The sequence below is a fragment of the Schistocerca americana genome, chromosome 6 (assembly GCF_021461395.2).
Source record: "Schistocerca americana isolate TAMUIC-IGC-003095 chromosome 6, iqSchAmer2.1, whole genome shotgun sequence".
Taxonomy (NCBI): Eukaryota; Metazoa; Arthropoda; class Insecta; order Orthoptera; family Acrididae; genus Schistocerca; species Schistocerca americana.
In genome coordinates, this window is record NC_060124.1 from 227,788,620 (window position 1) to 227,805,778 (window position 17,159).

The window sequence follows — 17,159 nt, forward strand, 5'->3', positions numbered from 1 at the left end:
ACTTAATTAACTAACTGTTGTCATTAAATGCCAGGGCTCCTGTGGCAATAGCTCATGCTGTTTCATGTTGCAAAATATTTCTCTCATTGGGACTGTATAATCATTTTGGAAACAACCATGTTGGCATCAGGGAGACAGATAACCTTTAAACTTGACTTTGATGAATCAATGATCAAATGCCCATTATCAGTTTTTACAGCTGCCCCTATACTCTCTACATGGCTGGAATGCAGCAGGGCAGTCATGGAACATTGACTAAACTGAAAGGAATATCAATACAAGATTTAAAGAGCATACTAAGAGAGCTAGATGCAGTAAAACCATGTTTGGCATACACTTCAATACTGCACATTCCATGCAGTTTTATGTAATAAAAATAGGTTAAAAATAATGTTGTCGTAGGACTGTGTTACTGTTCATGGTAATAATGTCATTGGTTGATATTAATGACATTGGTAGATTTCTTATTGACAGGCAGTTGACAGTAACAATAATCAAATGAAACAACAAGTCTACTATTACCAGTCACTGTTTAATTAATTTCAACAACGTGTTTCAAAAGTTTAAACCTCCATCATCAGGTAGATTTATTTGTATTAATATGACTTGCATGTTGTGTTACAATGTTGGGGTAACCTGTGGCTCTATAAAGTACAGAAACCAAAAACTATTTCAGAACATGGCTCTGTGGAGGACTTTGACTAAAAACTGTATGTAAATGCGCAGATAAAACAACTAAAATAGAATATCCGCAGTGGTCATAGGTTCTTTTCTTTGTTCAAAAACATCATGTATAAACTGTTATACTTTGCAAACAAAGATGGTATCTAGAAATTGACAGCTGCAAAGGACATATAGCAAAACAGAAACACTGTTTCAAAGTACAAAGAATACATAGCATAATAAATTATTATTTCGGAGTAAGACTTAAAATATTGTGGAGGTCTATGGTTCAGTAGATGAACTGATATGTTAGATTAATTACTTCAAGTAGTTCATGAATCCTTTTCTGTCAAATTTACATAGCTTACACTTGGTACTCATTTTTTAATCTGGTGACATGTTGAAAACAATTGTGTGTCATAATTATCTTGACAACAGTGGCAAAACAAATATAAATAACAATTTAGGTTGGGATTCAAAGAAAAAGGATGAAAAGAATGACAGAAAAGAGCAAAGTTTTGCTTATGCCAGAGCTATGGGTTTGTTAGGCTTACATCTGTTACTTGTTACACTTAAGTAAATAAGTTATACACTGATAAGGAATTAAAGATATTCAGATAGGTATACTCTTAACAATATAAACAGATACATGTAATATTGGGCTGATATGCAGTACAAATTGTTGGCTTTTGGATGGATCTACTGAGTTTTATGAGTTAGGCACGTTAACTGTCCATTTATAAAATATCAAAGAAACATGCGAGTATACAGAGGATGAAATGAAGGAGAACGAAGTTATGCAAAGGACATATCACTACTCACTGTCAAGATCACACACAGAGTTGCAGACAGGCATGATGAAAAGACTCTTCCACACTTGAGCTTTTGGCCAAAGGCTTCTTCAGAAATGAAAGCACTCATACATTCACACAAACAAGCACACCTCACACAGACTTGACTGCTACCTCCAACTGCTTCGGCTAGAATGTAACTGTGTCACACCAAATGGCCAAACGGAAGCAGCAATTCGGTTTGGGGTGGGGAAAAAGAGAGGGATAGCACGGTACATGTGGGAGGAAATAAGTCAGTGCGACTTGATGGCAGGACAAGGCTGCCAGGCATAGTTTGGGAAACTGTGTGGCAGGGAGGATAGGGAGCAGAAAAGGAGAGGCAAAACAACCTGCAAGTGTGCTGGCAGGGAGTAGTATACGATGACGATGAGGGGATGTGAACTGGAAGTGGCTGATAAGACAGAGGGGTTGGAAACCATTGAGTGGATGGCGTGGGAACAATAGGTTGAGGCCAGGTTGATTTAGGGAGCAGATTATGTGTGGTAAGGAGATAACTCCCAACTGTGCAGTTCAGAAAAGCTAGTGGTCAAGGCGGGAGGTTCCATATGGCCTGGGTTGTGGAGCAGTCATTGAAATCAGGGGTTTTATGTTCAGCAACATGTTGTACCACAAGGTGGTCCAGTTTGCTTTTGGCCAAAGTTTGGCAGTGTCCATGCACCCAGGTGGATAGCTGGATGGTAGTCATCCCAATATAATAAGCTGTGCAATGACTGCAGTAGAGCTGGAATATGACACGGCTGCTTTCTCAGATGACCTGGCCTATGATGGGTTATGATGAGCTTGTGACAGGACTGGAAGTGCTGGATGGGTGGATTAAGCAGGAACTGGGAGTGGCATAAGGATGGACTAGTTTGTTGTGGAGGTTGGAGGATGACGGAACATCACTTTAGGACCAGTGGGACCACTCTTGGGTAGCATGTCTGTAATTTCAGGGGATGATGACAGATAATCAAAGCCCTGAGGAAGTCTGTGGTTCAGATGTTCCCGTTCAAGGTGGTATTAGATGACCTAGCTTTGTAGCTGCTTCTTGGGGGTGGTGGCTTGATTGGGGATGTGTGTGGGCATATGGCATGGGAAATCTAGAATGAGATTTTCACTTTGCAGCGGAGTGTGCACTGATATGAAACTGCCTGGCAGATTAAAACTGTGTGTGAACCAAGATTCGAACCCAGGACCTTCGCCTTTCATGGGCAAGTCCTCTACCGACTGAGCTACCCAAGCACAGCTCACAATCCATCCTCACAGCTTCAATTCTGCCAGTGCCTCATCTCCTACCTCCCAAACTTCACACAAACTCTTCTGCAAACCTTGCAGAACTAGCACCCCTGGAAGAAAGGATATTGTGGAGACATAGCTTAGCTGCAGCCTGGGGGATATTTCCACAATGCCTGCAAAAGGCAAAGGTCCCGAGTTCAAGTCTTGGTCTGACACACAATTTAAATTTGCCAGGCGGTTTCATATCAGCACACACCCTGCTGCAGAGTGAAAATCTCACTCTGGAAACATCCCCCAGGCTGTGACTACGCCATATCTCTGCAATACCTTCTTCCAGAAGTGCTAGTTCTGCAAGGTTCACAAAAGAGCTTCTGTGAAGTCTGGAAGGTAGGAGACGAAGTACTGGCAGAATTGAAGCTGTGAGGACAGGTCGTGAGTCGTGTTTGGGTACCTCAGTCAGTAGAGCACTTGCCCGTGAAAGGCAAAGGATGCAAGTTCGAGTCTTGGTTCACATACAGTTTTAATCTGCCAGGGAGTTTCATGAGAAATCTGTTTACAGAATAGGTCTGGGGATGGAGCCTGTATGTGAATGCCTTTGTGAGACTTTCAGCATACTGGATACGGGAATACTCATCAATGCAGACACTTTGTCCCTGGATGACCACACTGAATGGGAGGGATTTTTTGGTGTGGAAGAGATGGCAGCTGCTGCAGGTACTGTTTCTGGATAGTGGATTTAATGTGGAGAGACCTGGTGGAAGGACTCGCCTGACTCAACAATCTACAAATTCCATCAGCGGGATCCCATCTCAGATGTCCAACATAACCTCCATCCACTACTTAAAGCCTTAGGTCCAACCCAGAACCTCTCATCTGAATCCATTTTCCTCTTCATTTCTGTGACACATTACACACCCACCTCCCACATGCTCCCAAAAATCAACAATCCTGAACAATCTACTGCAGCTGGTTATTGTGTTCACACTGAAAGATTATTGACCCTCATTCATCAACACCTCCAACCCATTGCCCGATATCCACCCTCCCACATCAAAGATACCAACCACTTCCTTCACCTACTCTCCACTATACCTGTCCCTTTATCTCTTGGATCCGTAATCGTCACTGTTGACGTCACTTCTCTCTACACCAACATCCCTCATGCCCTTGGTCTTGCCACAATTGAACACTTATCTCTCCCAATGTCCTTCAAATTCCAAACCCATTTCCTCATTCCTCATACCCATACAAACATATCTGAGCCACCGCCATGGGCACTCCCATGGCACCCTTCTAATGCCAACCTGTTTATGGGCCACCGACAGGAAACCTCTCTAGCCTCCCAAAAGCGCAAACCCCTGGTTTTGTTCAGGTTCATTGACGGTATCTTTGTGGTATGGACTCAGTGCCAAGACACCCAATCATCATTCCTTCTCAACCTCAACCTTTCTCTCCCATCTTCTTCACCTGGTCCTCCTCAAGCCAGCATGTCTTCTTTCTGGACGTTAACTTCCTCCTCTCTGGCAGCTCATCCACACCTATGTCCACATTAAACTCACCAACAGCCAACAGTACCCATATTTCGACAGCTGCCATCCTTCTACACCAAAATTGTAGGCAGACGGGGGTACCTGCAGTGATGATAACTCCCTTTCTCAACATGTTGAAGGTGTCACGAAGGCCTCCACAACCAGGCACTATCCCTAAATCTAGTCCACAAACAGATTTCCCATGCCATATCCCTACACATCCCAATCCTCCCACTACCCCCAAGAACCAGCTACAAAGGAGTGCACCTTTCGTCACCTAATACCACTTTAGACTCAAACATCTGAAACACAGCCTTCCTCAGAGCTTTGATTAGCTATCATCATGCTCTGAAATGACAGACATCCTTCCTACTCCTAATAAAAGTTGTGTTCCATCATCCACCCAACCTCCAGAACATCCTAGTCCATCCTTATGACACTCCCAATCCCAACCCCCTTGGCACAAGGATCACATGCCTAAAGGGAGACTCATATGCCTGAGCAAAACCCATGTGTAAAACCTCCCTAACACACCTTCCCAGCATTTCCAGTCCTATCACAAGCTGGACCCCCTGTGAAAGCAGTGATGTCATATACCATCTCTGTTCCAGTCATTGGACAGCTTTTTATATTGGTATAACTCAGCTGTTCACCAGGATGAATGGCCACACTAAACTGTGGCCAAGAGCAAAATGGACCACACTATGGCACAACATGTTGCTGAAAATAATGTGCTTTATTTCAATGGCTGCTTCATAGCCCAGGCTGTATAGGCCCCCCCCCCCCCCCCCCCACACACACACACACTTCTACCACCACCACCATCATCACTAGCTTTTCTGAACTGCACACATCGAGTTATCCTTACAACACATTCTCCACTCCTGAAATCAACCTGGCCTCAGTCTATGGTCCTCACACTCTCTACCCAATGGTTTCTGGCCCCTCTGTCTTATCACTGCTTCACAATTAGTGCCCCTGACCCTCACTGTGTGCTGCTCTCCACCACAGCACCCACAGGTCTTTTCCTCTCTCCTTTTCTGTTTCCCATTTCCCTCCTTTCCCACAGCCTCCTAAACATTGCCTGGCAGCCTTGTCCTGCCTCCAACTAGTCCTCCCAAACATTGCCTGGCAGCCATGTCCTGCCTCCAACTAGTCCCTTCATGCTCCACCAGGTAGCGCTAACTTGTCTCCAGACTGCTTCTTCCATTCGACACAACACAGTTGCATTCTGGCTGGAGTGGGCAGGGATAATGGTCATGTGTGAAAGAGGTGTGCCTGCTTATGTGAATATGTGCTTGTTTTCCTTTCTGAAGAAGGCTTTGGCTAAAATTTCAAATGTGTAACAATCTTATCACCATGCCTGTCTGGAGATCAATGTGTCATCTTTAAGGTGAGTAGTAACTTACCCTTTTCATAATGTTATTGATATTCTGACCTGGACTTTCCATTGTTTGAGGGAGAACAAAGTTGTTTACGTTATGTCGGTGTCGTGGGTGGTTAGTGTCCATCTGTTATATGTTATAACTAAGTAAAAGTTGATTATGTTTTAAAATAATACGCAGATGTACTACTTACAATATACATAGATACATATACTCTCTAGCTGACAGAGAGTACAAACTGTTGGTTTATTTGTGAGTAAGGCAATTCCACTTAAATGTTGTCATTTTGTTATTTCAGATGAACTCAAGTTGTTTTCTTTGGTGTTTGTGTATTTGGAGTGTTTCAGGGATGTCTAGTTTTTTGTGTTTCGGTTGGATATGTAGGATGCCGGCACTTTAGTTGTCGGCTTGGTTTACTTCATGCAGATGGTTAGATACTGCTGATGTATTGTTTTTTTTTTTTTTCTTTTTTCTTTTTTAATGCTTCCATGTATTCCTTGAGTCTAATGTCAAATGATATATCTGTCTGGCCCACATAGAAACAGTCACAGGCCAAAGATTCAATCTGATATACAACCATATGGTGCAGTGGGTGTCTGGTGTTGCTGTTGTGAGGTAACTTCTGCCCAATCTTGTTGTTAATGGTGAAAGATATGTTTACGCATTTTCATTTGATGACACTGGCATTCTGAAACAAAATACTAACCAGGAATGGTACTTTATGGAAGATCTTATTTTCTGTGTGTTTTTTATGCTTTGATCATTTTGCAACCATTGAGTATTTCAGGATGTCTACTATGGAGCCGTTACAGCCTTTTGCAATGGCTGTTTGTTTTATTACTTCAATTTCTTGTTTACATTTATCTTTCGAGAACGGTAGTTGCATTGATCTATGACCATATACCAGAATGCTGCCATTCTGTGGGGATGAGAAGAGGAGTTGCATATAGCTGTGAGTGTTGTGGTAGATTTTCATTAAATTTCAAATTGGTGTCTTTTATTCATTATTCTAACCGTCAATTCTTGTAAGTTCATGCTGTCATCCACTTGGTTCTCAAATACTGATTTTACATTTTCATTGAGCTGTTGAACAACTGGTTCAACGCACTGATATCATCTTTTGTACCACTGATTAAAATGATGCTGTCAGCTATATATCTGTAGTAGCAGATAATTTTGAGTGTGTGGTGATTGAAATTCACAATTTTGTCTTCTAAGTTGTTTATAAACATCTCCAATAACAATCCAAAAGGTTTGATTCCACTGCTAGGCCATCTGATTGTAGAGTTTACTGTTGAGTCGGAAATGGTTGTGTGAAAGCATGAATTCTAACACATCAATTAGTTCGTTAGTGTGAGAGGAAGGTATTTTTTGTGTTTTTATAAGTTGTCATTAATTACCTGTCTTGTGGGACCTGTTGGTAAAGCAGCATAAAGGTTTTGTATGCCAAATGAGGCAAGTGTGGCTCCATTAGAGCGTTAACATTTTTGACTTGTTGTGTCAATTGTGCTGTGTTTCCAAGTTTTCTACTATTATTTTATGTGTATGTCCCCTTTACGAGTTCTGAAGAGCTTTTTGTTGAGTCTGAATGTTAGACTATTCCCAAAATTCACTATAAGTGTGACTGAAGTTTAATTCTTGTGTATCTTTGATTATGACCTAGCACAAGGTGCTTGTGGGCTCAGTGTTATAATGTTTCTTGCTTCCTGAATGATGAGTAGAAAGTTTATGTTGTTTGAGATGTTTTTAATCTCTTTTTGGATTCTGGCTGTTTGGTCTTTGAGTATTTCTGTTATGTTTTTGGCTATAGTTTTCTCTATGTATGTAGCTCTGTTCATAACTACAGTTGTATTGACATTCTCAACTCACAATTATTGCATTATTTGTATTAAATTTAGTCTTACTACTGCATGCAACAACATCTTCTCCTTTACTTTTGCTGAGTGTGGTTTTGTGATCTCCTCCTCAGTAATTACACTGATTTTGCGTCAGGCTGTTATTCTGTCATTTTGCTTCTCAAGGGCAATGGTTGAAATCTGTGCGACACTAGTGATGACCTCCCATTGGTTCTTTTCGTCCTGTGGATCTCGAATGTTGCGTTTCAATCCTTTGACGAGTTGTGCCTCTTATTCTGTAGTGAACATTATGTCAGTTTCAATGACGAAAGGTGTAAAATGTATGTTTGGGTCAGCTTTTCTCTTTCAGTTTGGAAGGTAACTACAGTTTGACAAAAGCAGCTAGTTTCTTCCTTCTGTGTGGCTTTTGTTTTCTGCACACTGAATATGGTGTACTTTCTGAACTCTTCATAATAAAGCTGTGTATTAAACATTTGTTTTTTTACTATCAAGTTCCTTCAATTCATTTTTCAACCATAGTTTCCACAGGTGTTCTAATGTTTTCTTTACAGTTGTGTTCATTTTATTCTATTAAAGTGAATGTGCTGTGTCACCACTGCAAGTTTTTTCTGAGGTGTTTTTGTTTCTCAGTGCCACTGGTTACCCCAAAAGTATACCACAACACAAACGTCATATTAATACAAATAACTCCACCTAAAGCTGGAGGTTTAAACCTCTGCAACACATTGTGGAAATGAATTAGGACTGCTAACAGTAAACTTGTAGTTTCATTTGATATTAGTAACAGTCTCTGTAAAACCTAACCTAAAATGTTTGTATTTTAAAAAATAACAATGTCAGTAATAAATCTAATAACATTGTTTTAACAACCAATGACACATATCAAAATTAGCAAAATCCTACAACATTATTTTTAACCTATTTCTATGGATAATATAACATCATATCATACACTAAAAATGGAAAAAATGCCATAATTGTGATAGTGGAATACAAACAGTAACTGATAAAAATGAATAGATGTCATATAAAAAAGAACATTTGAACACCAACTGTTGAAACATCAATGGTTGTCATTACAGCTAATAAGTTATGTACTACGATATCTTTACACTGAGGACCATGAGCACTGGTGTTAAGTTATTACTGTATCCAATGGCCCCAAGTGACAACACACCAGGAAATATCTATGCACTAGCCTTGAATTTATAACATACAGGGCATTCACATTTAACTTATCAAAATAACTTATACGTAATGTTAATATCCGCTCTCTTTCAAATTTAAAATTTTAATTACAAATTGTAAACTATGTTAATGAACAGTATATATTAAGTTGTGCAAATATTAATGAAAAATCTTTTTTTTTTTTTTAATATTTTCATTCCACTTGAAGTGCAGTAAGTATGGCTTTCTCATGACTCTACTTTACAAGCCCAAACTTTCTGGTAATACAATAATTATTTGAAGCACATATAATAATGAGAGGGCATTTGGTACCTGCAGTTGTGACACTGCTGCTTCAATAGTACATAAACTCACAAATATTTTATTTTTATGCCTTTTTTTCTTTTATTTTTTCTTTTCTCTCTCCCCCCCCCCCCCCCCCCTCTCAATAATTCATTCTGTATATTCAATCAAAACTAGTCACAAAGTAATGCAACATGCAATTTGAGTAGTTTAATATTGCTAATTTATATTTGGATGCTACAGTTGCTTTATGTTTTTGTCTAAACTGTAACAGAGGATTAGCAAGAAGGATCAGAATTTGCTGCAAACAACACCTGAATCCAATTCAGACATCTTAAACCAACACCGAAGAATGCAAACAATATTTTCATACCAAAGGAAGATCTACTGCAACAGCCAAAAGGGACCACAGAAATATCGCAAGCTCCCATTCTCATGCATTCACAGAGCTACACGTAAGGAATAATTGTCAAAATTTTCGCATACATGCCCTAATAAATAATCCAGTAACAGTGATTTTTGTTAAGAGTTTTTAATGCAATTTATTATATTACATTTAAGTATAACCCTTTATTCTGTTTATGGTTTCTGCACATTATTCGTACTTGCCAGAATTTTCTGTGTAAACAGGTTCTCAGTATCTTACAAGCACCCATTAATCTAAAGTACATTTTTCTTGTGGAGTATTCCATGGGAATTTACTGTACAAGATTTTAACACATACATATTGATAAAACAAACCTGGCACAAATAGGTCAGATCTTCTTTGAACATTCTCTTTTAATAAAAACACTGTGACTCAATACGGATACCAACACATTAACACGTCTTCTAGGTTACATCATTTTAAGAGAATCCCTAACTCTACAAAATCCTTCAATTAACTTCTCATCATCAGGGTTCACATTTGTGTAGAATTTTTTAAAAGAACAAATTATCTGGCATTATCAGTAGAAATTATTTATTTCACAACTGAATTTTCGGCCTTTGGACCATTTTGAAGTGGCGTTGCAAAAGATTTTGTTTCAGCACATTTTAAAGTCTGACATGCGCAGGGGCACAATCTTCTGCAATACCACTTAAAAATGGCCAAAAGGCCAATATTGCAATTGTGGAACAAATAATTTCTACAGTCAATGGCAAATATGATGTCCTTTAAGAAAAGCTCTACTGGTTTATCCCTGGTGCATCACTGACACTATACAAAAGAATTCCATCTACCGTATTTACTCGAATCTAAGCCGCACTCGAATCTAAACCGCATCTGAAAAATGAGACTCGAAATCAAGGAAAAAAAGAAATTTCCCGAATCTAAGCCGCACCTGAAATTTGAGACTCGAAATTCAAGGGAGAGAATAGTTTTAGGCCGCACCTCAAATCGAAACAAAGTTGGTCTATTGTAATATGAGACACAATTTAGGTCGAATGAATGATGATACAGCTACAGTCGTAAGGTTAGCAGTTAAGCTTTACCAGGTAGCCATTGCTATCCATCAGGCCCGTATTTATACGGGTACCCTTCCTTTTTCACGTGCTTCGTCTGGTTTGAATCGATTGCTTATTTTTCTTTGATCTGATAAGTGCTGTTATCTTTGTTATAGGTGTTTACGTCACTCTAAGCTGAAAATGCGTTATTGTACTGTGTCATGCATTGTTTGTCGCATTCTGATACTGTGTGTTTACAACCTGTCGGCGCTAGCCGCATGGCTTCTTTTGTGCGCGCTCCCACCAATTACGATAAAAAAAAAAAAAAAAAAAGAGAGAGGAATTGTCTCATTAGCGAAACAATGGCAAGAGACTGCTATTTGTTGTTACTTACACTGCTGCTTTCTTTGATAATCATCAACAAGAACCAAATAATAGACTGCGTATGATAGATGTTCTGAACGAGAGTTTAGCTAAAATTTTTCGCCGTTTGAAAATCTTTGCAGACGCCTCTTTTGTACATTACATTCTGCACAGAAATTAGAGTCATCATAGATTTATGAATCTAGTCAATTGCCGTGCTTCATTTCTGACAGCATCACTATCAGGCTTTAGAATAATATGAATATAAACATGAAATGATATGTATATTCTTCCACGTTTGCTGTTGTCTCACACTAGTTTCGTAGTTTATTAGCCAGATAGGATTTAAATGAGATAGCAGCAAACATGAAAGAATACATGGCAAAATGTTTATATTCGTATTATTCTTAGGTGAAAAGAATACTGCATATGATTCTCAATTCATAAAAGTTCCTATTAGCAACCATCTCTTTACACAGGCAGGAAAAAGTTCAGAACGTAGAGTTGGCCAAATTGACAAACACCCCAGTCTTGCCAGTCGGATTTTCATAGTACATTGAAATGCTGCTACATTCGAAGATGAACAATACGGAACTTGTATTTACTTCGTTAGATAATGTATGAAAATGCTGTGTTCGAAACTCGGGGCAGAGAAAAAAAGCTCGTCTTCCACCTTTTTTTAAATTTATTTACTGATTCAGAGGTTTTGGCGCCAGTATTTTTCTTTGTGCCTGCAAAGCATGCCTGTGTAGCGCTACATATATTCGACGGCAGAAGTTAGTTGTGGCGGCACCTACCAACATTTTTCAGAACTTCCGCTTACTTTGCACTCGATTCTAAGCCGCAGGCGGTTTTTTGGATTACAAAAACCGGAAAAAAAAGTGCGGCTTAGATTCGAGTAAATATGGTACTTATAACATCACTTTGTGTTATTTGTACATAAAGTGAACTGTTAGTCTCCATACCAAGCACTAAGCTTCCACAATTTCTGTTGAATATTATTGTATTATTATCATCTACAAAGAATCTTTAAGAGCTGCTTATACTGATGACTAAATGGTCTATGCATATCATGACCAAGTTGTTCTTCTTCCTCTTCCTTGCCTTACCCCATGTCTCCATAGGTTTAGCATGTTATTTCAGATTTAGATTTGGCAATTTCAGTGGTAATGGGTCTCTTGGAAGTCCTTACTGAGGGGCCCTCTTCCCCCCCCCCCCCCCCCCTCCACCTACACACACACACACACACACACACACACACACACACACACACACACACACACACACACAGGGATGGAATTTGTGCACCCCATCTGTCTGCAGCAAGCATCGTATAGAATTGTGAGAACATTTTCTAAATGTCTGTGAAATGTGTAACTGAGGTGGGAGGTGTGTAACAGCCCAGAAGCCACCTAGTCAGCTGTGGAAAACCACATACAGCCTGGCCGGCACAACTGGCTCTCGCCATTAATCTGCCAGGCAGATTAGATCCCAGTTTGTTGCGTCTCCCCGTGTCCCAGAAGTGGGTGCTTTAACATACTCTGCTATCCAGGCAGATCTACATCATGAATAAGTTACGGTCCACTATTTTTTTTTCAGTTATTAAAATGGTGACAAGCCATCAAAAGTGAGAAACTGCCCTAAAGCTGCATCACATATATTCTGAAGTAACCTGTACGAGCCACTATTAGATGATAATTTAATGAACATAATGAAACACTTATAACGTGCACTGTACCAAATTAGCATATTTTAAAGCAATATAAAAATACCTCTCATGAACTCACCTATCAGTCTGAGCACTGGAAGCTGGATGAGCAAACTGATTACTTCCTGCAAAAAAAAGGTAATAATAAATATGTCTGTCAATTATGATGAACATAAAATATATTGCTTTTGTTGTGCCTGAACGTTATGGGCTGTTAGCATTGAATAAATTGCTTTGACTCAATTATAGGAGAATATACCACTCTAGCCCATTTAGTAAGAGAGGTACAATCAAAAAGAATACAGATTAACTGACATTTGTAGTGACTACTCTGCACAAATGACTACTACACAAAAAAGTTAACTACAATACTATGACAAAAGAAAATAACTCATGATCCATAAAATGATTAAACACTACAAAAGTCCAAGGGCTTAATGGTACTAAAATGCATTTGTTATTAAAGTTTCAAGAATCAGTATTAAGTGAAGAATTTAGGAATATACTTCAGCCCCATATGCATCACACTCTAAGGTATCTCTCCGTAGGGATTGTGAAGACTAGATTGGACTAATTGTAACACGTACAGAAGCTTTTAACCAGCCACTCTTCCTGTACCTCATAAGTGAATGGAATAGGAAGAAACCCTTAACATGTGTTACTATGGTGAGTACTCTTCGCCACAGACATTGAAGTGGTCTGCACATTATAAGGGGTGAACATTAATAAAACCAACAAACTGCTTGGATTGATTCCTGGATGGAAAAACAGGAAAAAAGGTCCTGTGAACATGTGTCCGGCAATGTATCATTGCCATGGGAGATGACACTGACAAATGAAAGTTCCTCTCACCATGTGCCCTGGGTTCCTTGTGTGTTGCAGGCTGTGTGATTGATGCAGAGTGCTGTAAGCAGCAGAATGGTCTGGTATTTGTGCAGGAACAAGCCACGATGCTGTTTGTGTGCAGCCAAGCAATTGGAAACGCTCCAGAGGCAGGATGGCTGTACCAAAACAAGTACCCTAACAGACACCAACCATATCACATAGCATTTCAAGCCTTTTTTGGGCAGTTGTGTGGTTTTGGGTCCTTTTGGACAGGTGAATGTGCAGGGAAGTGCCAGACTGTGCACACACTAGGTTTGGAGAACAACATTCTACAGGATATTGAGATGAATGCTACTACAAGCTCCAGGCAAGTGGCCTGCCAACATGGCATAAGCTAAAGTCTGATTAACTGGATCCTACATGACAACCACTACTATCCCTATCACCTGCAACAAGTGCAAGGATGATCAGCAACAGATTTCCCTCTATGGGAAGGATTTTTTTAAATGTTTTTTTGCACCAGACCATCACAATTATGGGATTTCTGTCATTAGTCCTCTTCACTTTCAAAGCAGTCTTTGACAGAACTGGCATCATCAGTCGCATAATCGTCATCTGTGGTCAGAGGAACTTTCATTCGTCAACACCTTCTACCATGGCAACAATGCATTTGCACATATGTTCACAGGATCTTTTTTCCCCTGTTTCCATTCAGGGATCCATCTCTGCAGTTTGACAGTTTTATTAGTGTTCACCCTGTATACAATGATCATCCAGAACTTTATCACCACCAATCTACTACCAATATAAACCCGTCCAGGCAACAACAGTGTCACCTGGAAAGGTATGACTGCTACTCAGACACACGCATGGTGCATGTAGTATCAGTGAGCGTGCCATCTGTGTGTAGAATGGGGAAAGTGCGTGATCTATCTGAGTTTGACTGAGGACAGATTGTGATGGCCTGGAGGCTCAGCACAACCATTTTGGTAATAGCATGAATTTTCAGGTTTTCAAGAAGTGCTGTGGTGAGTGTCTTCAACACATTGCAAAACCAACATAAAACCACGTCCAGGCATCATGGGGTTGGGCAACCACCCCTCATTACAGATGTTGGACATTGTAGGCTGGGCAGACTGGTAAAACAGGAAAGGTGGTGAACAGTGGGTGAACTAACATCATACTTTAATGCTGGAGAGAGTAAAAGTCTGTCTGAACACACAGTGCACCAAGCACTCCCAACAAAGGGCCTCCATAGCCAATGAACCATGCATATGCCAATGTTAACACCATTACATCAGCAACTATGACTGAAATGGGCATGTGACCATCGGCAACGGGCATTGGCGCAGTGGCAGAGCTTTGCATGGTCTGATGAATTCTAATACCTTCTTCACCATGCTGATGGGAGAGCGCGAATCAGTCATCTTCCATTGACACTTGTACTGCGGGACGGAGACAAACTGGCGGTGCATCCATTATGCTCTGGGGAACATTCATGTGGGCACTCATTAGTCTTGAGCATAATAGTTCGCGACTGGGAACGTTCAGTTTAGTTTGTGGTTCCGTCACGAACTAGGTCGCTCTTTCAGTTCATTAGCTCCCATCTCGATTTCCAGAAAGACAGTTCGCTCGCTTTGCTACCGCTACTGCACACGCTCTTTTATTCATTATGCTAGTCTTTTAAATAATGACCAGTGTTACCAATGCCTCTATTATTACAGTTTTATGTCTTGTAATTAGACTTCGAAAGGGCAAATAAACCAGTTATTTACACAAATGGGTAAAATGGGGTAGTCAACTACTTTACTTTACATACAGTGCACTCATAGTATTTTAATTTTAATTAAAAACAAATATGATGTAACTTACCACACGAAAGTGCTGGCATGTTGATAGACACACAAACAAACACAAACATACACACAAAATTCAAGCTTTCGCAACCAACGGTTGCTTCATCAGGAAAGAGGGAAGAAGAGGAAAAGACGAAAGGATGTGGGTTTTAAGGGAGAGGGTAAGGAGTCATTCCAATCCTCCAGTCCTGTAACCCGGAAGGTGTACACGATCAAAGGCAGAGCCACGTGTGAAAGCACCCACGTGATTTACCAACTGACCTGCCTACACTGTGAAGCTTTCTATGTGGGAATGACCAGCAACAAACTGTCCATTCGCATGAATGGACACAGGCAGAGAGTGTTTGTTGGTAATGAGGATCACCCTGTGGCTAAATATGCCTTGGTGCACGGCCAGCACATCTTGGCACAGTGTTACACCGTCCGGGTTATCTGGATACTTCCCACTAACACCAACCTGTCTGAACTCCGGAGATGGGAACTTGCCCTTCAGTATATCCTCTCTTCTCGTTATCCGCCAGGCCTCAATCTCCGCTAATTTCAATTTGCCGCCACTCATACCTCACCTGTCCTTCAACAACATCTTTGCCTCTGTACTTCCGCCTCGACTGACATCTCTCCCCAAACTCTTTGCCTTTACAAATGTCTGCTTCTGTCTGTGTATGTGCGGATGGATATGTGTGTGTGTATGCGCGCGCGCGCGCTGCGCGCGCGAGTGTATACCTGTCCTTTTTTCCCCCTAAGGTAAGTCTTTCTGCTCCCGGGATTGGAATGACTCCTTACCCTCTCCCTTAAAACCCACATCCTTTCGTCTTTCCCTCTCCTTCCCTCTTTCCTGATGAAGCAACCGTTGGTTGCGAAAGCTTGAATTTTATGTGTATGTTTGTGTGTCTATCAACATGCCAGCGCTTTCGTTTGGTAAGTTACATCATCTTTGTTTTTAGATATAATTTTCCCACGTGGAATGTTTCCCTCTATTATATTCATATTTTAATTTTAAAATATATTTATTAATTTATTTATTAGTTCATTGCAGGAATATTACTTACAGAATATGCTAAATGCATTTTTTGTGAATAAAAATACACTTTCATAAATAATCAACTTTTTTAAAGTTTTGGAAATAACCAACAAAAAATATTTCTGCTTTAGGTACAGGTTAAGTACTATATAGCACAAACAATAATATCTTTATCATTAACAGAAGAAACACTAACACTTTGTTACCAGACAATTAGACATAGAAAAAATAACTATGACCCCTGAGTGAGATCGTATTCTAAAGCATACTTTTTGTGCTTTGCACTATCATTCTTTAAATAATCAGTCTTCTAATTTTCAAGTGAAATATTACAAAAATTTACATATTATTAATTTGGAAACTTTGTTCATTGATAACAGTGTTCTTTGTTCATTAAGGATTTGTCCTGTCGCCGAAAAATCGTGTTTGCAGGGCACTGATGTCACTACTATGCAAAATCTCTTTAACACATATGCATATACATGAAGATATAACTGACGACATTCGTGCCACCACTCAAGCGGACCTTTTTTTCAATCTAAATACTCTTCAATGAGGTATTTATCGAGTTCGCGAATACCAGCAGCAAGTTGGTTATCTGGTCTAGTGTTTTTTCTTACTCCTTGGTCATACTCGTCCCATATAGAGTCTTTTCTATTTTCATTACTGCTGCTGCTAGAACAAGACGCCGAAGAGTCGCTAGCAGTAGGATCAGCCACTAAAATATCTCCACTCTCCCTCTGAAGTAACTGCACTCTGCCAACTTTATTTTTGAGGCGTTGTACACTCAGAGTATAGAATGTTATTCCCTAAATCTTTAAAACGGTCTTCCATGCCTTTTGAGCACTGATCGCACAGCGACAATTTTTTTACTGTTAGAAGCATGCTACTGTAGAAAACTGTTGAGCAGGTTACAAAACACAATAACTTTTGACAAAGTCACATTACTTTGGGCACTTATTTCTGCCATAATTTCATAGAATGGACTAAGT

General features: G+C 39.9%; 1 protein-coding gene across 4 annotated transcripts in view; it reads right to left on the bottom strand.

The window, feature by feature from the left end:
• The window catches only part of LOC124619453 (serine/threonine-protein phosphatase PP2A 65 kDa regulatory subunit-like), a 282,427-nt gene that overhangs the window by 40,526 nt on the left and 224,742 nt on the right, over window positions 1-17,159 (bottom strand). For all 4 annotated transcript variants that reach the window (XM_047145848.1, XM_047145845.1, XM_047145846.1 and 1 more), the window contains exon 17: window positions 12,545-12,590. In XM_047145848.1, the coding sequence (XP_047001804.1) occupies window positions 12,545-12,590 (46 nt within the window). The remainder of the gene's footprint in view (window positions 1-12,544; window positions 12,591-17,159) is intronic.